Source organism: Pomacea canaliculata, linkage group LG12 (genome assembly GCF_003073045.1).
Source record: "Pomacea canaliculata isolate SZHN2017 linkage group LG12, ASM307304v1, whole genome shotgun sequence".
Taxonomy (NCBI): Eukaryota; Metazoa; Mollusca; class Gastropoda; order Architaenioglossa; family Ampullariidae; genus Pomacea; species Pomacea canaliculata.
Genome location: NC_037601.1, coordinates 133,142 through 155,945, shown reverse-complemented (window position 1 = coordinate 155,945; position 22,804 = coordinate 133,142). Strand labels below are relative to the sequence as shown.

At 43.7% G+C, this 22,804-nt stretch overlaps 3 protein-coding genes across 3 annotated transcripts; 2 read left to right on the top strand and 1 right to left on the bottom strand.

Moving 5' to 3' along the window:
* The first annotated feature begins 290 nt into the window (after positions 1 to 290).
* LOC112553437 (rhophilin-2-like) lies at positions 291 to 6,990 on the top strand. Its single transcript, XM_025220648.1, has 5 exons — positions 291 to 510; positions 686 to 842; positions 1,030 to 1,149; positions 1,331 to 1,451; positions 6,703 to 6,990. Exons 2-5 carry the CDS (start codon positions 719 to 721, stop codon positions 6,758 to 6,760), a joined length of 423 nt encoding a protein of 140 aa, XP_025076433.1. The 5' UTR covers positions 291 to 510; positions 686 to 718; the 3' UTR covers positions 6,761 to 6,990.
* Positions 4,870 to 7,470, bottom strand: LOC112553436. The gene is made up of 2 exons (XM_025220647.1): positions 7,121 to 7,470; positions 4,870 to 5,941 (listed from the first exon to the last, which is right to left on the bottom strand). Exons 1-2 carry the CDS (start codon positions 7,464 to 7,466, stop codon positions 5,688 to 5,690), a joined length of 600 nt encoding a protein of 199 aa, XP_025076432.1. The 5' UTR covers positions 7,467 to 7,470; the 3' UTR covers positions 4,870 to 5,687.
* A 3,239-nt stretch (positions 7,471 to 10,709) lies between these two features.
* Positions 10,710 to 14,589, top strand: LOC112577283 (uncharacterized protein K02A2.6-like). The gene is made up of 2 exons (XM_025260335.1): positions 10,710 to 11,220; positions 11,354 to 14,589. Exons 1-2 carry the CDS (start codon positions 10,710 to 10,712, stop codon positions 14,587 to 14,589), a joined length of 3,747 nt encoding a protein of 1,248 aa, XP_025116120.1.
* The last annotated feature ends 8,215 nt before the right edge of the window (positions 14,590 to 22,804 follow it).

The window sequence follows — 22,804 nt, the reverse complement described above, 5'->3', positions numbered from 1 at the left end:
AGCAGGTGGTGTCGGCAAAAAGCGTCTACACGTTCTCTCCTGAATCTTCCGAAGATATTTCCTTTAGAAGACATGACTATGCTCCTAAGCGACTCCTGCGCGTTCCCCACCCCCTCACCCACATTTTTTTCTTTCTTCTTCTCCCTCTCCGCTACATTATGCAATATCACTATCGTAGTCGCAGTGGCTTCCAAAAGTATCTCGTCGTCGATGTCGTCTGCCATATTGTTGACTTCCCATAATGCGCTGCGCGGATGACGTCAGCTCTGAAAACACCTGTGTGGCCTAGATATGTGAGAATGGGACGATGATGCTAAGCTGCCTGGTGTGGAAGTTTTTGTACAAGAACATCGCAGCGTGAGAATAGGAAAGTTCCGTGAACTTCTGTCTCGCCACTGATTCTGTCTCTGTATGCAAGACCGACAACCTAAAGCTGTTGTCTCTGCGGTACGACCTCTGACCTCTGAGTGCTACCGTGAGGATTGAATTGTGATCACACAAGTCTGAAGTGTGAGTATAAGGACCTGTCTTGTGTGGCGAGTATGATGTCTGATGATATTTTTAATGTTGTGCTGTGTGGTTCTAACCCTTGCATCTGTGCAGAGCTGCTACTAATTGTCATCTGGGATAAAGGAGTTTCTGATTGTATCTCATATTAACCTCATCCTCTTTATGCTGCCTCTAGGTGTCAGAGAAATATCGTGACACGCATCGCAAGATGTCTTCAGAAGTGGCGAAGAGCTACCTGCCCTTCCCCTGGATGACAATGGCTCAGACAAAACACTATTTCTACAAAGGCTGTGCACATTTCTATGTTGCCATGGCACTACTAGAACAGAAAGGTAAGGGTTAATGTGCTTTTTTGTCTGGAAGAGATAAAATAAATGTTAGCACTTGCAATTGACATCATTTTAGATTCCAAACTAAATGAAACAGGCAAGGAAAGATACTTTTTGTGTAAGGATGATGCGATTGAGAATCTGGCATTGTATAAGCTGTTGCTAACAACATATTAAATGGTTGTTTCAGACAGTGAAGATATGGACAAGTTGCTAGCAGTGTTTGAGAGTTTGTATCTGGGGACAGAGTCACAAGATGAAAACAATGGATTGCAAACACCTCAGTCTGAAGAAGAGCGGAAAATTTTAGGTATCGGATGTTTGACTGCTTTATAGTGTCACAGACCACAGAACCATATTTAATTTCTTTATTCAATCATACCTTTACACTACTGGCTTTTGACTAACAATGTCCAGATGTAGCAGATTAACAGTTTGCCCTGTAGGAGTTTAAACAGTTCACTTATGTTGTCTCTGTTTCTACCTGACAGGAAAAGTCCACTTACAGGAGGCAGTTCAAAGCCACGAAGAGGGGCTAAGAGTTCATGACCTTTGTAAGCAAATGCGAAAGACTGACACATTTCATGATATTCTACAAAAAGTACACGCAAGGTAAGCTCTGTTTTCTTTTCTTGATGGCAGGATATTGTACTTCACTTGTAAAAATGTTCACTAAAATTTGTTTTTAAAATTGAGCTATCTGAGTTGTCTGGTTTTTGTTGTTTACTTCACATAAGAATGAGATAGGGAAAAAAATATACAATGAAGAAGTGAATAAAGGAAGATTACATATTCATTGTCTTCTAGCAATTTCATGTTCAATGTATTAATAAGTGATATAAGAGGTATCACTCCTTGGGTAGGTCTTTAAAATAGTGGGCGATTCAAAGCAAAGAAATGCAACAAAGCTTCTTTATAAGAAAGAACAATTCTTCTTCTAGAGACAGCAATGACATTCTCTTTCTGCAATCAGCTTAGCTGCTGGATGGCATCTCCTAATGTTTGAAATTTCATGCTATATGCTATTTACAAAACAGCGAGTTACACATGTATACATTACACATCAGAAGAAAATGGTATTGAGGCCAAACTAAACTATCTTGGCTGAGCCAGCCTTGCACTTGCAGCCTGGTGGTGTATGCTTGTCAGATCTTGCAGATGAATGATGGTGATCTTACTGCTGAATGCGCCTAATTTTACTGATATCTTGTGATATTTTACTGCAGATTGGCAGGTTTTTTTTGTAAGTTGTTTATTTGCTGTGTTAAAGAGAGAAATTGCAGGCCTTTGGTCTTCCAAGAAATGCGTGTTCCCACCTGTTTTTAAATATTAATAACTTGGGCTTTGTGCTGATGTCTTGTGTGATGTATATTCATCCCCTGCACCAAGCATACTCATCAAGTTCATTTAACTTGTCATAAAGATGTATATGGAAAACTCACAGGGACTCAGGGGAGAATATCCCAAATAACTTTTTGTTTGAGAGGGGAATGACAGGGTGTTGTTTGCTGTGCCTGCTGAACAATACTTTCCACAATATTGTGAATCTTATTTTTTGAGAGTTTATCTTCCTTGCAAAAGTTGCTATTTTCTTGATGCAGCTGTAAAATTTTAATGCAATATTTTCAAGGGAAGCAGTTCAAACAATGTTTTGTGCAGTGCGCCATGCATTGTTTTACTCTTTGCATAGGCACCAGTATATCTTGCAAGTCACTGAAGCCAGCAATATCAGTCTTGTGTGGAGGAGGTAGATAGAAATTTTGCTGATTCTGAATGTAAGAACTGCAGGGCATTTCATTAGTTATTTTGCCATAACTAATTTGATGTCTAATCCAGAGACATCTAATCCTCTTCATGCATCAGGTTGCACATAAGGCCTCAACCAGAGTCCGCCACTGAAGTCGATCGGCTGAAACCCGCTCCAGGTGACCCCATGTCCAGCCCTTTCCTTTCATCTCCCTTTCCACTGTTCTTCTCCAAGTTTCCTGTGGGCGGCCTCGTTTTCTTCGGCCGTCTGGAGTCCATCGTAGGGCGACTGTGGAGAGGTCTGCTGTCTGCTAGAGGAGCACATGTCCAATCCATCGCCAACGCCTTCGTTGAACCTGCGTGGTGATGGTGATGGTGATGGACTCGGTTTCAGGTCTTCGGTGGAGTTCTTCGTTGGTGATGGTGTTTGGCCAAAAGATGTTAAGTATGGGCCTGAGGCATCTGTTTTGGAAGAATTCAAGCTTGTTACTGATGGTTTTGGTCATCTTCCATGATTCTGATCCGTAAAGGAGGGTAGTGATCACATTTGACTTGAAGATTCTCAGCTTGATCTTCTGGCTGATGTTTTTTGCCTTCCATGTGCTCCTGAGTGAGGCGAAGGCGTGGCTGGCTTTGGCCAGTGGGGCTCCAGTCTCCACCTCTGCATCCCCAGTGTTTGACATTTTGGACCCAAGATAGGTGAAACTGTCAACTTCCTCAATCTCTTCTCCATTTAGTTGGATGCTGTCTTGGACTCTGGCGTTCACTCTCATACTTTTCGTTTTCGTTTCGCTGGCCTTCAAGCCAAGGTTTCCAGCTGTTTCTGAGAAGGCATTTGTTCTTTCCTGTATGTCTTGGTGGCGATGTGACAGCAGGGCAATATCATCAGCAAAGTCCAAGTCTTCCAGCGTTGTTGTTGCTGTCATAGTCATGGTCCATCGGATCCCTCTCCTCTCACTGTCGGTGGAAGTCTTCATGATCCAGTCCATGGCCAGGATGAAGAGGAACGGCGACAGAATGCAGCCCTGCTTCACCCCAGTACTGACGTTGAAGGGGTCTGTGAGCTCCGTGTCACAGACAACCTGGGTAAATCCAACACCCATGTACATCAAATTCCATACACAATCTCACAACTACCCCTAGAGGTGTCTGTCAAAAAATATGGCTACAAAATGGGAGGGATCGACCGATCACACATCAGTTTCAGGTAAACTCAGTAAACTAAGCCACTTCTCCAATACCTCCATTACTTCATTTACGGCCCAGTATACAGACTGTATTCCCTGAGAGTGAGTTTTCTGACTAGAACCTAAAAGATTTTGCATTTCCTGTCGGACACCATGCAACCTCGCCCTGTCCGACCTATTTCCACATGCACATCGGTGCATGAGATTTAACCTGTCCACCGGTCGGCGGATTCTGTCAGAGCGGAGTAGAGGTTGCTGCTCTTCACTGTCGCTCTTCCTGTACTATGGAGTATATCCACAACAACTTCCCATAAGATCAGTGGACTCACGTGTTCACTGATGGGTCAGCTGAACAAGCCGTGAGGAATGGTGGCGCCGGAATTTACATCCGGTACCCAGGAGGAAGAGAAGACCGTCTTTCTCTCGCAACCGGCCTCTACTCCACCAACTTCAAGGCTGAAGTAGTTGCCATTCAGACCGGTGCCACCCACGTTGAAAACAGTCCAGACACCTCCAACAACGTCGTCTTCTTTACGGACGCACTGTCTGTTCTGCAGGCCTTACAGACTGCCAGAGACAAGAAACTGAACGACCTGTCCACTGCTCTCTCCTCCTTATGCGGAGACTGCACAGTCGTCTTACAGTGGATTCCCTCCCACTGTGGGATTTTTGGCAACGAAGCCGCAGACACTCTTGCCAAGGAAGGATCCACAAAAGAGCAGCAAGACAGGTCCACCACCTACAGTGAAGTCAAAACCATCATCAAGGCCAAACAGCACAACAAGTGGCTGCAGCAGCACCCACGTTTCAACCGAAACGACCCATACTACCTGCTTACAAGAGCTGAGCAGGTCATTATTTTCAGGCTGAGGACAGGCCACAACCGTCTCAATTACCACCTTTACACCAAGCTCCGGATCGGCCAGACAGACCAGTGCCCGTGCCAGAGAGGCAGTCAGACAACAGCACATCTACTGCAAGAATGTCCTATGCACGAAGAACTCAGGCACCGCATTTGGACTGATGAGACGCCAGTATTGAGGAAGCTACACGGCAGCCTGGAGGACCTGCGGCGCACAGCATCATTTGTGCAGGAGGCAGGCGTGTCTATTTGAGTGAACGACGAAGAAGAAGAAGAAGACTGTCGCTCTCTGTTGTCTCCTCTCATTCATCTTCCTGCTCTACTCCCTCCTCCCGGTTTTCTGCAAGTACCGCGGCTGGAACAAACTCTGGTGCCTCTGGCCTCAACTCTAGGCCCACTTTGATGTCTGGAAATTGCACCGGTTCGTCGTCCTCACCATTTCCACAGTCGGGGGTGTGGCTGCTACCTCGTCTGCGCGCTGACTGGGGTTGTTTCTGGTGGTTCTTTCCTGGGCCAAGGGTGGTGCCCAGCCTAGTGCACCCACTGGGAGTAACAGATTCCGATGGAGTGTTCATTTTGGTCCAGAGCCGTCCTCTCGTTGGACCACATACACCGGTATATCGTTCAATATGTCCAGTACGACAAAAACTCCTTCCTCCCAGCGATCATCTACTTTGGATGTAATTCGTGGTCCCATGGTTTTCACCAGAACTCTGTCTCCCACTTCTAAAGTTGCTGCCAAAGCTCCTGCATCGTACCTTATCTTGTTCTTAAGAGAGGCCTTTTCCATTTGCTCTGTGGCCATTCTGTATGCACTACTGATGCTTTCTGTCAGGTCCTGCACATCCTGCCTGCAACTCTTCCCTTTTCGCTTCCCTATGTCCAGGCCAAATGCCAGGTCGACTGGCAGTCTTGGGTGCCGTCCGTAGAAGAGGTAGGAGGGTGAGAATCCCGTGCTGCTGTGTATGCACGAGTTGTAGGCGTGCACCACAGACTTCAGGTGTTTCCTTCAGTCTTTCTTCTGTTCAGTCTCTAAAGTTCGCAGCATACCGATCAGTATTCGGTTCCACCTTTCCACAGGGTTTCCGCAAGGGTGGTCAGCAGCTTCAGTGGGTGTGATGTCACGATGGTTGACATCGGCGCTTTCTGCGCATGCGTCCCACTGCGAACGCACCATTGGCAGCTCTGGATTTTCCGCTTGAGATCAGCCGCCATGAACGGCCAGAAAAAACGCATTCGTGCGTGTCGTATGGCATCGTCAAAGTGGGTGTGGTAGAGCTCGTCGTGCACACCTCTCATCGCCTCCTGTCTGTCACAAACCTGCTGAGATGTATTTTTTTAAATTTTTTTTTTTAATTAGTAAAAGTAATTGTCTGGGTGAGGTGGTAAAGACAGCTATCACTGAGGCTGTTAGTGTCAACAGCCTGAGGCGTGCCGCGCCATACGGGGATGGCTGGCCGGTCTTTGTTGTGCTGATAGGTTGTTTTGTTGATAGAACAAAAGAAAGATTGTTTTGTTGTTAGTTCGAACAAAGGAAAGAGTGTGGCAGTGTTTTCGATGTGTGTGGTTTGATTGGGGTTTTTCCTTGACGGGAGCGGGGAGAAGGGACAGTCTCTTTGGTGTTGTCAGTGGTCCGGAGCGGACGGTTTTTGTTTTGTAACCAGTCTTGACGGACTGTGTGTTGTTGTACAAATCCTGACCAGATTTGTATTGTGTGGTACAAGTCCTGACCAGACTTGTATTGTGTTGTACAAGTCCTGACCAGATTTGTATTGTGTTGTACAAATCCTGACCAGACTTGTGTTGTACAAGTCCTGAACCGACTTGAAGTTACCAGACTCGTTTGTACTTTTGTTAGCATTGAACCTGTTGAGGTGAGTGTGAATTTTTTGTTGATTTTCAGTGAGTGTGTATTTTTGATGATTTTTGGTGAGCCTATGTTTAATGTTGAAGAATGGGAAATTTCTGATGAGTGTGATATATTTGTGTATACTTCATGAACATGGTTTAAAATAGTTGAGAGTGAATTTGCATTTATCTAAAGAATGGTTTTGTTTTTTCTCTCCAGGTTTTTCTTTGGGATTTTCTTTTGGATTTCTTTTGTGTTTTATTTTACTTTTGGTTGATCTTCGTCTACTCGTCTTATCCGCCTGGGGTTCCTGACCAGCGCTGAGTTGGATATAACTTTAAGAAGTGGAAACTTTGTGTACTTTTCATGTGGATATATGGTGTATCTTACAAGCGGAAACGTTGTGCTGTTTCAAGTGAGACTTTGAGAGGAACTGTGCAAGAAGAGTGAATATTTTTGAAACTTTGGAAGAAACGTGTGTTCGAACTGTGGGGTTGGGAAATTAGGAATTGTTTTGTGTTGTGTTTCTCTTTTGATTTTTAAATTATATTATATTTTCAAATTTTAAATTGTTGTCTGTGTTTTGATTTTATTTATATTCCTCGTCTGAAAGGCACTGTAGAGTGCATGTGACAATGTCGCATGGAGCGGGGTACCACCATCTGCACGCGGGTTGATGTGGTGTCAGACACACGCCGGTAGAGCACACCATGTTCTAGCATCAGGCTCTTCCTCTCCCTGGCGTATATCCTGGTCTCTGGCCCCGTCACTGTCAGGTCAGTTCCTTCTGTGAGCGCTTGGCAGACAGCGGCTATGTGAGGGTCTTGCTGCTGTAACCTCCGCCAGTCGTCGACTGTCAGGGTGGCGAAGTCTTGCTCCCCGCCCTCCGGCTCTAAGATGCCGTTTGGAATGGTGTTTGGGTCCCCTACGACAGCTTCGACGGCTGGAGTGAAGTTGTCAGTGACGTCATTGTCACGTGACATGGGCGTGGTGTTCCGGGCTGTCTGCTGGATGAAATGTACTGGCCTTCCTGCGCTCTTAGCTGTCAGTATGCTCACAACAGCACTTCGATTTACAACTTGTGGATTGTCGTCTTGAAATTTCCTCGCTTTCTCCAGGAGGAACCCAACTTTCTCTAAGGTATCCCTGTATTCTTCATCTGCTTCTGGCGGGTCCTGTGGTCGCCTTGACAACCCGTCCGCATCTGTGTGTGTCGAGCCCTGTTTGTACACGAGGTCGAAGTCGTACAGTGACAGGGATGACAACCATCTGTGGCTAACTGCGTGTAACTTTGCATTCTTCAGCACATGGCAAAGCGGGTTGTTGTCGGTAACCACGGTGACGCGGGAGCCCAAGATGTAGTCGTGAAACTTCTCTGTCATGGCCCATTTCAGAGCAAGAAATTCTCGCTTGTGTGCGGGGTAGTTCACTTCTGTCTTGTTGAGCCCTCTGCTGGCGTATGCAATTATCTTGAGTTCGCCTTGTTGATGTTGGTACAGCACGGCTCCCAGGCCAGTGCCGCTGGCATCACAATGCAGGATGAAGGGCTGGGACTGGTCAGCGATGCCCAGCATCGGCTCTGCAGTCAGTGCTTTGATCAGGGACTCAAACGCACTTTGTTCTCGCTCTCCCCACAGGTGAGATATGTCTGATGACAGATTGAGTGCACCCGCCTTCTTAGCTGTTTTCTTGAGCTTATGTGGTACATATCCAACAGTAAGGTCGTTCAGAGGCTTGGCAATTTGCGCGAACTGGGGAACCCAGCGCCTATAAAATCCTGCAAACCCTAGGAACGCTTTAACATCCCGAACTGTTTTGGGGACAGGCCAACTGGTCAGAGCCTCGATCTTCTCAGGGTCTGGCCTAATACCTTCTGCGGAGATGAGGTATCCTAGGTGTCTGACCTCAGTGGTGGCAAAAATACATTTATCAGGGTCAAGTTTCAGCTTAAAACTGCGCATCCTCTCCAGAGCTCTAATTGTTCTATCTTCTAGTTGCTGGAGGTTAGTGCCATGTACTAAAATGTCATCCAGAAAAATTATCAACTCTGCCAAATTCATGTCACTCAAACAACAGTCCATCAACCGCTGAAAGGTCATGGGGGCGTTGACAAGGCCAAAGGGCAACCTCTGGAACTCGTACAGTCCGAACGGGGTGGTAAATGCAGAAATCTTCTTTGCTCGCTCGGACAGAGGTACCTGGTAATAGGCCTTCGACAAATCTAGGCTAGTGAAAACCTTGGCCCCACTCAATGTTTAAACCAGTTGTTCAATCTTTGGCAAGGCATAACTGTCTCTCACTGTCCGCGCGTTCACTCTCCTGTAATCTACACACATGCGCAGTGCCCCATTCTTCTCCTCACCACCACAATGATGATGCGAGCATCTATCAACTGTTGCACATGTTGTCTGACCTCCTCCAGGTCCTGTGGCGGTATAGGCCTCGGTCTTTTTGTAATCGACGGACCTGGAGTCAGTTCGATGTCATGCACAACATCTGTCATGTTCAAGTCGAACTCTTTTTCATTAAACACATCGCTAAATGTTAACAACTTCTTTGTGAATCTGTCTTCCCATGTTTGGTCGACGTACGCACCAAAACGGAACCTACCCGACAGTTCAGGAACATTGTTCTTATCTTCTTCTACGTGGTTGGCATTACAGTGAGTCCTGCCAGCGTCTTGTAAGTCGCAGTTCAAGTCTTGTAACACACTGGGAAGTGAATATTCACTCTGTATGGTGAACAGGTCAGCTATCACACTTTTCCTTCTGATAGTAACGGGTGAATCAGTGATGTTTAACAAAGTCACCCTAATCCGCGGAAGGGTGTTTGTTGACACCTTGCCACTCAGCACACACACACCGTCCGGTAACGCCTCCACTGTTGGCTCCTGGATCAGCACAGCGTCCTTGTTGATGTTTACACCGTGACGCACAATCCCTCGGACATCGGTCACCGAGCGGGGTGGCAGTGTTGTGTCCGGTGTCAACAGTCGTACCGGACACAGACGTCCATTTGGTGCACTAGTCGCCTCCCTGTAGGCGTGAGCGATCATGCCACACAGCGGTAGTCTTGTGGTGAAGTTCCGCCCCGCCATACGTTCGCACTGCCGGGCGTAGGCTCTCAGGATGTTGGTGCCGGCTATCACTGGCACACGTGACGAATACTCCGTGTCTGGACAGACCAGTAACACTGTGTCTACTTTACTGTCCACACCAACGACATCTTTAGGCAGCCACACCGACACACGCACAACACCAATATAGGGCACAGAATGACCGCCTGCTCCTATCACTTGCAGTGTAGAATCCAGGTTTCCAGCTGTCGATGTCGCATATTTCTGCGGAAAAAAGACTCCGACACAATAGACACCTGCGAGCCGCTGTCTATTAAACAGCGTGACGTCACGCCGTCGATGCGGATGGGTGATTCGCAGCTCGGTCCCACCAACGCCTCGAGATTTGTGTTTGGGTGGTTTTCGCGTGACGTCATCAGTTTCTGCGAGCTGCTTCAGCGGCCATATTGTTTCCCTACTATAGCAGTGGTTACAGAAGCTTGCTAGCAACTGTTCGGTTATCATGGTCGTCTGCGGTATAAAAGGATGCGGAAACAAGCCCTGCAGTAAACCGACTGTTCCTCTAGATCAGGGGTGGGCAATTAATTTTCCTAAGGGGCCGCATGAGAAATTGGGATGGTCTTAGAGGGCCGGACTAATATAGTTAACTCAGTTTTACCCAATACTGTATATATAGTATATATAATGGCGGGCGGGCCAGCGCGCGGGCCGGTCAGAGACAGGAGGGATCCGGCCCGCGGGCCGGCCTTTGCCCAGGTCTGCTCTAGATGTATCTTTTCATAGGATACCTGTCATGATAAGAGTTATCCCGGGGGGACATCCGGGGCTTTATGTTAGATTTTAGGAATGTCAAGGTTGGCGAGCAGCCATATTGTTTTGTAGTAGATTAAAGAGTTATCATCAAATTAACAGTGTCTGGTGTTGGTCGGCTGAGAGCTCGCAGCACGATACATGGTGTCAGAACTGGGATTATCATAATCTGGGATAATCTGGGATTATCATAATCACAGAGAATCAAGCGCCAGAACAATTCAATTTTTCCCAGCCAAACTTGTGGCATGAGTGGAAACAACGATTTCAGCGTTTCAGATGTGCATCAAAACTAGACAAAGACGATGAAGCAGTTCAGGTCAGTGCGTTGATCTACACTATGGGCAACGACGCAGAACGCATTCTCACGTCGTTTGGTCTGGATGCACGACAGCGGCAAGAATACGACACTGTTCTGGAAAAATTTGATGAGTACTTTGTGCCAAAACGCAATATCATCCATGAGCGTGCACGATTTCACGCCAGAAATCAGAAACCGGACGAAAGTATCGAAGAATACATTAGAGATTTATACGAGCTCGCTGCAAAGGCAGACGTAAGAGACAAAGATGAAGCTATCAGAGATCGCCTCGTGTTAGGGATCCTCGACAGAGACTTGTCCGAAAGATTACAATTAAAGGCAGATCTAACACTGCAAGACGCCATCTTGCAGGCAAGGCAATATGAGCAAGTGAAAGCACAGCTTTCTGACCAGCGTCGCACAAATGTGGACGCAGTGCAATTCAAGAAAAGTGCCTCTGGTGCTGCTCAGCAACTACATAGTCAGTGCAAAGGTGCAACTGGCAGTTCGCGCGGCTTCAGTGGTCGTCGTCGTGGTAGAGCAGAAAAGAGTGACTTTTGCATCGTCAGCAGTTAACGTGTCAAGCTGTACTCGTTGTGGCAGACGGCACGCTAGAACATGTGTGTGCCCAGCTCAGGGAAGGAAGTGTAACAAGTGTGGTAGGCTTGGACACTTTGCTACAGTGTTCAGAACAAAGTTAGTGCAGGCTCTTGAAGAAAAACGAGTAAAGGAACATTTTGTAGGGACTTTGTGCAGTGACAGTAGAGAACCACCGTGGACAACTGTATTACAGTTTGGCGGTTGTGATGTCAAGTTCAAAATTGACACAGGGGCAGATGTTTCTGTCATTTCATCTACACAGTACAAAAAGTTGTCACCATGTCCCAAGCTATTGAAGACCAATGTAGTGTTAAAGAGTGTAGGAGGAGTCCTGAAGTGTGATGGACAGTTCATTACTACAACAAGAATTCATGACCAGCTTCATGTACTGAAAGTGTTTGTTGTGCAAGCAATCACTGAAAATCTGCTTAGTAGAGAAGCACCTTCCAGAATAGGTTTAGTGAAGAGGATAGAGGCTGTCAATGCCTTATTTGGGAAACTTGACAAGACGCCTGTGCAGTGTCCTCCAGTCAAAATCATCTTGAAAGAAAACATTGAGCCATACAGTGTTCATGCAGCAAGGAGAATACCAATACCATTGCTGGACAAGGTCAAGGAAGAATTAAAAAGAATGCAGGAAACAGGGATTATAGAGGAAATAACAGAGCCAACAGATTGGTGCTCTCCCATTGTGCCAGTAATGAAGAAATCAGGTAGCATACGTATTTGTGTTGATTATAAGAAGCTCAATACCGCAGTGAAGCGGGAGAGGTATACCTTGCCAACACTGGAAGATATTTTACATAAGCTTTCTGAATCAGCAGTTTACAGCAAGCTGGATGCAACATCAGGTTTCTATCAGATTCCCCTTGATCCAGATTCTGCAAAACTTACTACATTCATCACTCCATGTGGGAGATATTTCTTCAAGAGATTACCATTTGGTATTTCATCAGCTCCAGAGATTTTTCAGAGGACCATGGAGACTATCCTAAAGGATGTACCCAACATAATTTGCTATTTTGATGATATCCTTGTTTATAGTGAGAATGAACAAGCTCACGAGAAACATCTTGAGAGAGTCATGAAGACACTTGCCAGTGCTAACCTGAAACTCAACTATGAGAAATGTGAGCTCAGGAAGCATGAGATTGAATTTTTGGGTCATAGAATCAGCAAGAATGGAATTTCACCAGACCCAGGAAAGGTTGAAGCAATAATCGCCATGCCAGATCCAACTAATGTACTCGAGTTGAGGAGGATGCTGGGCATGTACAACTTCTTAGGGCGGTATTTGCCAAGTCTGTCTACAGTACTTCAGCCGTTGACGCAACTGCTGGGGAAGGATCGAGAGTGGAGTTGGGGCTCAATGCAAGTCAAAGCAATGGCAGATGTGAAGAAACTGCTTACTTCAGCACCAACGCTAGCATTCTACGATCCGGCAAAGCTTACAATTGTCAGCTCAGATGCCAGTAGTTATGGCATTGGTGGCGTGTTGCTACAGCAGCATCCTGAAGGTATCAAAGCTGTGGCATATTGTTCAAGAACATTGACTGCTAGTGAATGCAGATATGCACAGATAGAGAAAGAAACACTGGCAGCAGTCTGGGCTTGTGAAAAGTTCAGCAGATACCTGATTGGTCTTGACAATGTTCGATTAGAGACTGATCACAAACCTATTGTGCCACTAATCAACAATCGTGACTTGCAAGATACTCCTATCAGATGCCAACGCATGTTGATGCGCCTCATGAGATTCAGTATCACCGTAGAGTATGTGCCAGGGAAGAAGCTTGTCATCGCAGATGCTCTATCCCGAAGTCCTCAGTTAACCACTGCTGAATCTGAAGTTATAACACTTTCAGAAGATGTTGAGGCATATTTGAGTAGTGTAGACATTTCGTGGTCATGTGCAGCTTCAGACAAGCGTCTGAAAGAGATTGCAGAAGAGACAAGAAAAGACAGACTGATTCAAGCAGCAATTCGCTACAGTAATGAAGGCTGGCCAAAATACATTACAGATGTAGAAGATAATCTTCGGGACTATTATGCAGTGCGCATGGAACTTAGTGTGCACCATGGTCTCCTTACCAGAGGAACACGCATTGTTGTGCCAGCACCACTTCATGATGATATCCTGAAGAGGATACATGAAGGTCATCAAGGAATCACTAAGTGCAGAGATAGAGCAAAGGCAGCAGTTTGGTGGCCAGGTATTAATGGCAGGATTAAAAGAATTGTTGAAGAATGCAGACATTGCCAGGAGAAGAAACCGACACAGAGCAAGGAACCTTTGATACCGACAGAATTACCACAGCGTGTATTCCAGAAGTGTGCAGCAGATTTGCTGGAATTCAAAGGACAATCATACCTTGTGTTTGTAGATTATTATTCGCGCTTTATTGATCTTGCGCACATCAAGATTAGTACATCAGCAGAAGTTATCAAACTTCTGAAGAGCATGTTTGCACGCCAAGGAATCCCAGAGATTCTTGTTACAGACAATGGAAGGCAATTCACATCTAGGGAGTTCCAGGAATTTGCAGTAAAGTGGGGATTTCAACATGTTACAACAAGTCCACACTACCCACAAGCTAATGGAGAGGCTGAAAGAGCAGTTCAAATTGCCAAAAAGATTCTGCAGCAAGATGAACCTGAATTAGCTCTATTGATATACAGAGACACTACTATTTCTGCTACAGGATATAGTCCAGCAGAATTAGCCTGTGGAAGAAAACTGAGAACCACATTACCTACATTGCCTGAGAACCTTGAGTCAAAGACATTTGATAAAACAGCTGTAACAGCGAGCGATGCAAAAGCAAAGCAGTCTTACAAGAACTGTTTTGACAAGCGTCATGGAGCGCGACCGCTTGACGAACTGCTTCCAGGCGACACAGTATTGCAGAAGCTAGATGGTGAGAAGCAATGGGGAAGACCAGCAGTCATTCTGCAGCAGTGTGCTCCAAGGTCGTACATTGTACAAACTCCAAGAGGTAGTTTTCGACGCAACAGACGTCATCTCAGAAGGTCAAGAAACTTCGAGCCGGAGCAGTCCAGTTCCAGACCCAGTCCTGTCCAAAATGACTTTTCCCTGTATACTTCCCAAGTCCCAGTGACAGGTGAACCAGAGACAGCGCTTCATGTCAGCGATCCGATTCAGTGTCCAGAATCGTCGTCTAGTAAAGGTGGTCCTGCTACAGAAGCCAGACATAGTGCTACTCCAGTTCCAGGAGATTCCCATCCCAGTAGCAGCTCTACACCTAGAATGACTCGTAGCGGCAGAATAATCACCCTGCCCGCACGTTATAAAGACTGATTATGTATTGAACATTGATTAGAGAATAAACATTCTCCCCATCAAGTGAAGTATCTCAAGGGAGGGGAGATGTCATGATAAGAGTTATCCCGGGGGGACATCCGGGGCTTTATGTTAGATTTTAGGAATGTCAAGGTTGGCGAGCAGCCATATTGTTTTGTAGTAGATTAAAGAGTTATCATCAAATTAACAGTGTCTGGTGTTGGTCGGCTGAGAGCTCGCAGCACGATACAATACCCAAAATTATTTTGAAGCAAGGTGACGAAACAAGAAAACTTACAGAAGAACGACGTCGTCTGCTTTACCGACAGGATATTACAACAAAAGAGAAGTGGAACAAAATACTTATCTGTTCGAAACACTTTGTTGGCGGTAAGAAACCAGACGCTTTCCAAATTGCTAAAGTATTTAACGTTGTTCTGCATGTTGTACACATTGCGATAAATATTGTCTTCAGTGTAGGTTGGTGACAGTTCACGTGATTTGAGTGAACATCAAAACAAGACTTGCATTATGCATGACCATGACTAATAAACTATAGCTATACAGAGAGAGGATAACAAATGTTATTTCTACTCCATTATTTTTCTTTTTAGACGTGTATTTGGTTTATTTTGTTTCAGTGCTGATTATTATTATTTTTTGTAGCCAATGTCACAAAGATGTAATTCATGGGTTCTTTTATTCTTGTGTCTAGGAAAGCCAGCATATGTGAATTTCCGGAACAGCCCTTCCTGGCTTCCCACTCTACACTTGGGACATGAGCGATCAAGTACTTGCTCAGAAGCTGAGACTTCGAAAACAGGTATTTGAGGCTTGTGTCTCGCAAAAGAGGCAATGCATCTGTCCCTACTCTACATACTGCAAGCAAGAAGCGAAAATCAATCAGCAGTGAGACAAGCCAGGAAGAACAATTGTGTGAAAGTGATTTTGGTTGCTCAAGTGCTTGCGAAGAAAGTTTACATGGTGGCATAGAAGATTCATGTTCAAATGATCAGAACACTCAAACAGATTTTGGTTGCTCAAGTGCTTGCAAAGAAAGTTTACATGGTGACATAGAAGATTCATGTTCAAATGATCAGAACACTCAAACAGATTTGACTGGACTAAATATAGATGCAATCATGCAGGACTCTGAGACCAGACTTCTTGATTCAGTTAAAAACAGACAACATTGTTCTATTTATGAAAGACAGGTGTATGTTGAAGATGAAGCTAAAGTTCCATTCTACACAGGACTTCCTTCATTGGCAGTAATGGACCTTATTTTCAGAAAGGTAGAGCCATACATGTCTAGTCAAACACAGTCACTGTCCAAAGAGCAAGAGTTTTTGCTGTGTTTAATTAAGATCAGGCTGAACTACCAATTCCAGGATATAGGGTATCAGCTGAAAGTATCCGTGTCAACTGTGCAAAGGAGTTTTCATAGAACTCTTGATGTACTTGTGGCACGGTTGTCTTTTTTGTTGCACTGGCCTTCAAGAGAAGCTCTGAAACTGTCTATGCCTATGTGCTTTAGAGAAAACTTTAAAGATAAAGTTGCTGTTATTGTTGACTGTTTTGAACTTGAAGCACAGAAACCCTCGGGCCAAACCAATCAGATTCAAGTTTATTCCAACTATAAAAAATATCATTCTGCCAAATATCTGATTGGGATCGCACCACAAGGTTCAGTCAGCTACATTTCAGATGCATTTGGTGGCAGGGCTTCAGACAAACGCATCATTGAAAATACTTCTTTGTTGTCCAACTTGTTACCAGGAGATGTAATTATGGCCGACAGAGGTTTCAACATTGAAGATGAATTTCTTTTTTATCAAGCTAAATTGATAATTCCAGATTTTACCCATGGGAAAAAGCAACTTCACCCACTACAAGTTGAAAATTCGAGAAAAATAGCCTCTGTACGAATTCATGTTGAGAGAGTTATAGGCTTTGTTCGCAGAAAGTTTGGCATTTTGCAGTCTAAAGTGCCTATTGACCTGATGGCAACAAAGCCTGGTGATGATAATCCAGTCACAGACAAAATAGTTCGGCTTTGTTGCTGCATTGTAAATTTACATAAATCCATAGTGCCTATTGAGTAGCTATAGTGCAATTTTTTAGTTTGAAATCAGCATTTATTTTCAGAATGCATGCTTGCAATCTGTGTATGTTTACATTACCAGAGAAGTTATTCTCAAATATAAAATGCACAATTACCTTACTGTAGTTCTTTTTCTTTCGCACTTTATTTATAATAGCATGACGATATCCAACTGATCAGATAAGTTACTTGGTAAGTTGATGTGAAACTGTGAACAATATAGAATTTGTTCTTTGCTGGAGATGTCATGCTTTGTATGTTGTTGATCAAAATATTTGCTGTTGACAGAATATTGTTAATATGTTTTGCTTATTAACAGGATACTCAAACATGTATAATTGAATCAAATGTTATTGTCATTTGAATGCAAATGCCGTTTGCTTGCTCGGAAGCTAATTCAGAGCAATATTGATGCCAGAGCTTCTTTGTGGATTTTAGATTACCTAACCAATAGTTCTTCTTAGTAATCCATATCAGTGATGTTATTTAGATTGGGATGTTGATATGTTCCTTCTTACCCTGTAATGATTTTTTTATGTTATGTTCTGTCAGCAGACACAAAAGCTTTCTGAAAAGGATTAATAAATATGCATTTGAATGTGTTTGATGTTAAAAAAAGAAAGAAAGAAAAGGTGTGACTGGACAGGGAGAGAGCGGCCAGCGAGGAGAGATTGGGGTAGAAAGCAATGAGTGAGAGGTGAAACTGGACACTTAATGAAGGGGAGGAGGTTTGTTTCTTATTGAAGGGAGAAGCCACTGTCGGGACAGTGTGTTTTAATAGGGAGAAGAGAAAAGGATTCGGAGAGAGGTGGACGCTTGTTTAAGAGTAGAGAGCCATTTGCTAGACAGTGTGCCTCACTAGTGTGTAAGAGATCGAGTACATTTTAGTTTGGAGGTTGTGTTAGTCGAAGTGTGATTGCCAAGACAGTGAGTTTTAATAGTAGATTCCATGGATTTTTGTGATTGTGCTAGAAGAGCCATTGCCAAGACAGTGTGCTTCATAGTGTGTAGAAGATTCAGTGGAGATATGTGATTGTGTTAGAAGAACCATTGCCAAGACAGTGAGTTTGAATAGTGTGCAAGGAGTTCGGTGCACTTGGTAGATGTGTTACACCAGTGATGCCCAACCTTTTTCGGCCTGCGGGCCATATCCATTTCGGACAGCCGTGTCGCGGGCCATATCCGTTTCGGACAGCCGTGTCGCGGGCCACTTCACCGCAAAAATATAAAAAGGAAAAAAAATAGAGCAGATACCATTTTTTATTAGAAACAAGTTGTACTTACCATTAATTATGTAGTAATTAGTGGGATATTTGAAGTTGTTTTCCCGAAACCAACTTCTGAATGTCCGGCCTCATCGTAGAGACACCAAGTCGGAGAACTGAATCGAAATGTTCGTCCATCGAAAAAAAGATTGGGAAACGCCCCTACGTGGGGATAAATACTTCTTCTTCCTTTTTTTCGTTTTTTTTAAGGTCTTCTTTTATTACTAACATGCCGATTTCCTGCACTGTGGGCAGAAGTTTCGCGGGCCGGATGGCACCGTAGGTTGTGCATCCCTGTGTTAGACGAAAGGAAGAGCCATTGTGATAGTGACTGTGTTTCCATAGTTAGGTTTAAAAAAAAAAAATTAATAAACGTGTGCAGACTCGTACAGGCTTTGTTTTTTTTGTTTTTTTTTTTTTCAGAGAAAGAACACGCAATTGTCTGACTCCGTTGGTGTGCTCGAGAGAGTGAGAACGAGAGACGCTAGCGGTGTCGTGACACAAGCCGATATAGAGTCACTGAAGAAACGCGAAGCGTTAGGGATACAAGATGGCGGACAGTGCCTTGTTGCTAACGTGTGTATCACGTGGGTGAAAACGACCCATTCCGCGAGCACCACTCGACTGGACAGCGTCACATGTCGTCTGGAAGAGGAGTTTCTCACCGCCACATGCACTCTCGACCCTGTGACACTGGCTGACACTACCGTGATATTTTCTGGTAACCATTTCTGTGATTCTGTGAACGCGCGGTGATTGTAACAGGTGCGTTCAGGGTCGTTGTCAGGGTACCACACAGTTCTACAGTTTGCTGCGGAGGAATATCCAGCACTGCACTATTTAGCCGAACTGGCCGTAGGTCTAACAGGCCCTGTTCGATGGTACTGGCGGCGATTGAAAGGAGATGATGTTTTCTCACCTTCTCTGCGGGGGTCTCACGGTCACCCTCTCGGACCAGCACTCGCCCCTCCGTGGTGGTCCCTTTCACTTCGGGGAGGCCCTGTTTCTTTCGCCACTCGTTGTCCTCCTCCTCCGTTCTCGCTCCCTCTGCACCACCATTCACCGGATTGTTGCACACACGATAGAAGTGCCCCTCCTCCCCGCACTTGAAACAGTACTTGCTTCTTCTCACCTTACAAACCGGTCTGTCATGTTGTACGTGGGTGACACGCACCTCTGTACGTGCTTTGATGTCTCTCTCGCCCCTCTCACTTGATGAATCACATTTTGAAATTAAACTCTCAATCTGCCGCACATGGCGGTATAACTCAGGGAAGGTGGGCCTACTTTTCCCAGGAATTCCAAATTTGCTTCGAATCTCCACGGCGACCATCGGTTCGGAGATTCCCTTGGAGAATATATAATACAGCCTGCGATGGCATTCCTCCTCCGCCAGGCCTCCTCATGCTTTTAGCTCCGACATCTTTGTGGAGAGTTGCAGAAGGAACTGTGACAGGCACTGCCCTATGGTCGGTCTTGTCTGGCACAATTCAATGTACATGTCGTCTGCACTTCGTATCTCTCCAAACAGCGCCTGCAAGTCTGCAACAACTCGCTGACGGCGCCATACTGTTTGTCTTTGGTGTGGAGATGTGCCGCCCCCTTCAGACTTCGTCTCAGGAACCCGACCTTCTCCTCCATCAGCGCATCGTCTTGTACTTCGAGCGCCTGCACTTTCCACTGCTCGAAGGTGACCTCTTGGGGCGATGTAGGTGGAAGTCCTGTAAATGTTTTTAATTCCGGGAGAGGAACGGGCGGTAGTAATTGCACTTGTATCGGTCTCGTTGTTTTGTTTCTTTACATGTTCCGACCGGAGCTCTTCCAACTGGCGGCGAAGTTCTTCAACCATGCTATCTTGGTCTGGTGCTCCGGTGCTGGTTGTGTTGTAGTCCGCCATGGTGTTCTGCCGAGTGACTAAAGTTGCTCTAGTACAACAAGCCCCACATTGGACGCCAGAAATGTAGCCAACACGTCAGTAACTGAGGGCTACGTAGACTGGGGGGGGGAGGGTATTAGTGTTTTACGCCGTGTCAGCAACTGTGGCTACATCACGACAAGCAGCCAGCCCTGTAAACAGATGCCACGTGCTGAGAAAGAACAGCGTGCCCGAGCTTCTGCTTACGCGTACAGTATGCATTAAAAGTTCGGAGGACCCCTTCAATTTGGGCGAAGAACAGGGACCCCTTAAAAATCTGAAGAAGGGGTCCCTGGGACCCCAAAGAATTTAGCCTTAGCAGAAGCCCTGCCGTGCCCGAGATGAGAAATGAACTGAGGACAGCCAACATTCACTGTATTCGTGACAGGCGCTAACCGTTGCGCCACCGGACCGCTACGTAGAGTGGGCTACTCGTACAGGAATAACAACAAAGATGGAATTTCGGCAACTGTAGTTTTTACTCAGTGTTTCACTCGGCGGCTGGCCTGCGCTCCCTCCAATCTTACCTTCAAATCGTAAAAGGTCCGTCGCCACTGTAAAGCTCCACTACTTATACAGTCGAATTTTCCAGAACCATGCACCCCGCCTTGTCTCGTCATTGTTTGCCTAAAAGCCTCACTCAACTTCGTAACTTTTGATGTAACAATGACCCTGTAGCCACGGGTGGGCAGTTCAAGGCCGGGTACTACGTGCACAGCCGACGTGGGAAAGCGACAACGTGGGCCGTTCAACGCCGACTCTCTACAAACAAATACATAACTCACCACACTACTAGAGTGCTACAGAACTAAAGATAGAAGTAAAGATAGAAACCACCACCAGTTGGTGCAACTTACCTTGTCGTGGTGTGGTGGCTTGCGTGCCTTGCTGATCCACAGAGCTATGTCGGCTGGAGCTAGCCTTGCTCTCCTGGCAGCTTTAACCATGCCGAACAGGTCTGTGGGGAGAGGCCAGACTAAAGTGTTGCACCCTAACTAGATGTAAAGATAGATTTAAAGATAGAAATAAAGATAGAATTAATATAGAACTAAAGATAGAATTAAAGATAGAATTAAAGATAGAATTAATATAGAACTAAAGATAGAATTAAAGATAGAATTAAAGATAGAATTAATATAGAATTAAAGATAGAATTAAAGATAGAATTAATATAGAATTAAAGATAGAATTAAAGATAGAATTAATATAGAACTAAAGATAGAATTAAAGATAGAATTAAAGATAGAATTAATATAGAATTAAAGATAGAATTAAAGATAGAATTAAAGATAGAATTAATATAGAATTAAAATAGAATTAAAGATAGAATTAATATAGAATTAAAGATAGAATTAAAGATAGAATTAATATAGAACTAAAGATAGAATTAAAGATAGAATTAATATAGAATTAAAGATAGAAATTAAAGATAGAATTAAAGATAGAATTAATATAGAATTAAAGATAGAATTAAAGATAGAATTAATATAGAACTAAAGATAGAATTAAAGATAGAATTAAAGATAGAATTAATATAGAATTAAAGATAGAATTAAAGATAGAATTAAAGATAGAATTAATATAGAACTAAAGATAGAATTAAAGATAGAATATAGAATTAATATAGAATTAAAGATAGAATTAAATAGAACTAGAATTAAAGATAGAATTAATATAGAACTAAAGATAGAATTAAAGATAGAATTAAAGATAGAATTAAAGATAGAACTAATATAGAATTAAAGATAGAATTAATATAGAATTAAAGATAGAACTAAAGATAGAATTAATATAGAACTAAAGATAGAATTAAAGATAGTATTAATATAGAACTAAAGATAGAATTAAAGATAGAACTAAAGATAGAATTAAATATAGAATTAAGATAGAACTAAAGATAGAATTAAAGATAGAATTAAATAGAAATAAACTAGATGTAAAGTTAGGGCCACCACCAGTTGGTGCAACTTACCTTGTCGTGGTGTGGTGGCTTGCGTGCCTTGCTGATCCACAGAGCTATGTCGGCGGGAGCTAGCCTTGCTCTCCTGGCAGCTTTAACCATGCCGAACAGGTCTGCGGGGAGAGGCCAGACTAAAGTGTTGCACCCTAACTAGATGTAAAGATAGATTTAAAGATAGAAATAAAGATAGAATTAAAGATAGAATTAATATAGAACTAAAGATAGAATTAAAGATAGAACTAAAGATAGAATTAATATAGAATTAAAGATAGAACTAAAGATAGAATTAAAGATAGAATTAATATAGAACTAAAGATAGAATTAAAGATAGAATTAATATAGAATTAAAGATAGAATAAAGATAGAATTAAAGATAGAATTAAAGCTAGAATTAAAGATAGAATTAATATAGAATTAAAGATAGAATTAATATAGTACTAAAGATAGAATTAAAGATAGAATTAATATAGAACTAAAGATAGAATTAAAGATAGAATTAAAGATAGAAATAATATAGAATTAAAGATAGAACTAAAGATAGAATTAAAGATAGAATTAATATAGAATTAAAGATAGAACTAAAGATAGAATTAATATAGAACTAAAGATAGAATTAAAGATAGTATTAATATAGAACTAAAGATAGAATTAAAGATAGAACTAAAGATAGAATTAATATAGAACTAATATAGAATTAAAGATAGAACTAAAGATAGCATTAAAGATAGAATTAAATAGAAATAAACTAGATGTAAAGTTAGGGCCACCACCAGTTGGTGCAACTTACCTTGTCGTGGTGTGGTGGCTTGCGTGCCTTGCTGATCCACAGAGCTATGTCGGCGGGAGCTAGCCTTGCTCTCCTGGCAGCTTTAACCATGCCGAACAGGTCTGAGGGGAGAGGCCAGACTAAAGTGTTGCACCCTAAAACAAACTGCTTTCACAAAGTGGATTCAGTTACTGACTTCACCATACATAGTTGTTAAGGTGCT

Coding starts and splice junctions, on each gene's coding strand:
- LOC112553437 (XM_025220648.1), top strand. CDS start 719: ATGTCTTCAGAAGTGGCGAAGAGCTACCTGCCCTTCCCCTGGATGACA. Junction 843..1,029: donor GGCACTACTAGAACAGAAAG/GTAAGGGTTAAT, acceptor TGGTTGTTTCAG/ACAGTGAAGATATGGACAAG. Junction 1,452..6,702: donor CTACAAAAAGTACACGCAAG/GTAAGCTCTGTT, acceptor TTTTCTCTCCAG/GTTTTTCTTTGGGATTTTCT.
- LOC112577283 (XM_025260335.1), top strand. CDS start 10,710: ATGGGCAACGACGCAGAACGCATTCTCACGTCGTTTGGTCTGGATGCA. Junction 11,221..11,353: donor TCGTGGTAGAGCAGAAAAGA/GTGACTTTTGCA, acceptor ACTTTGCTACAG/TGTTCAGAACAAAGTTAGTG.
- LOC112553436 (XM_025220647.1), bottom strand. CDS start 7,466: ATGTCACGTGACAATGACGTCACTGACAACTTCACTCCAGCCGTCGAA. Junction 5,942..7,120: donor GGTACCCCGCTCCATGCGAC/ATTGTCACATGC, acceptor TTTGTGACAGAC/AGGAGGCGATGAGAGGTGTG.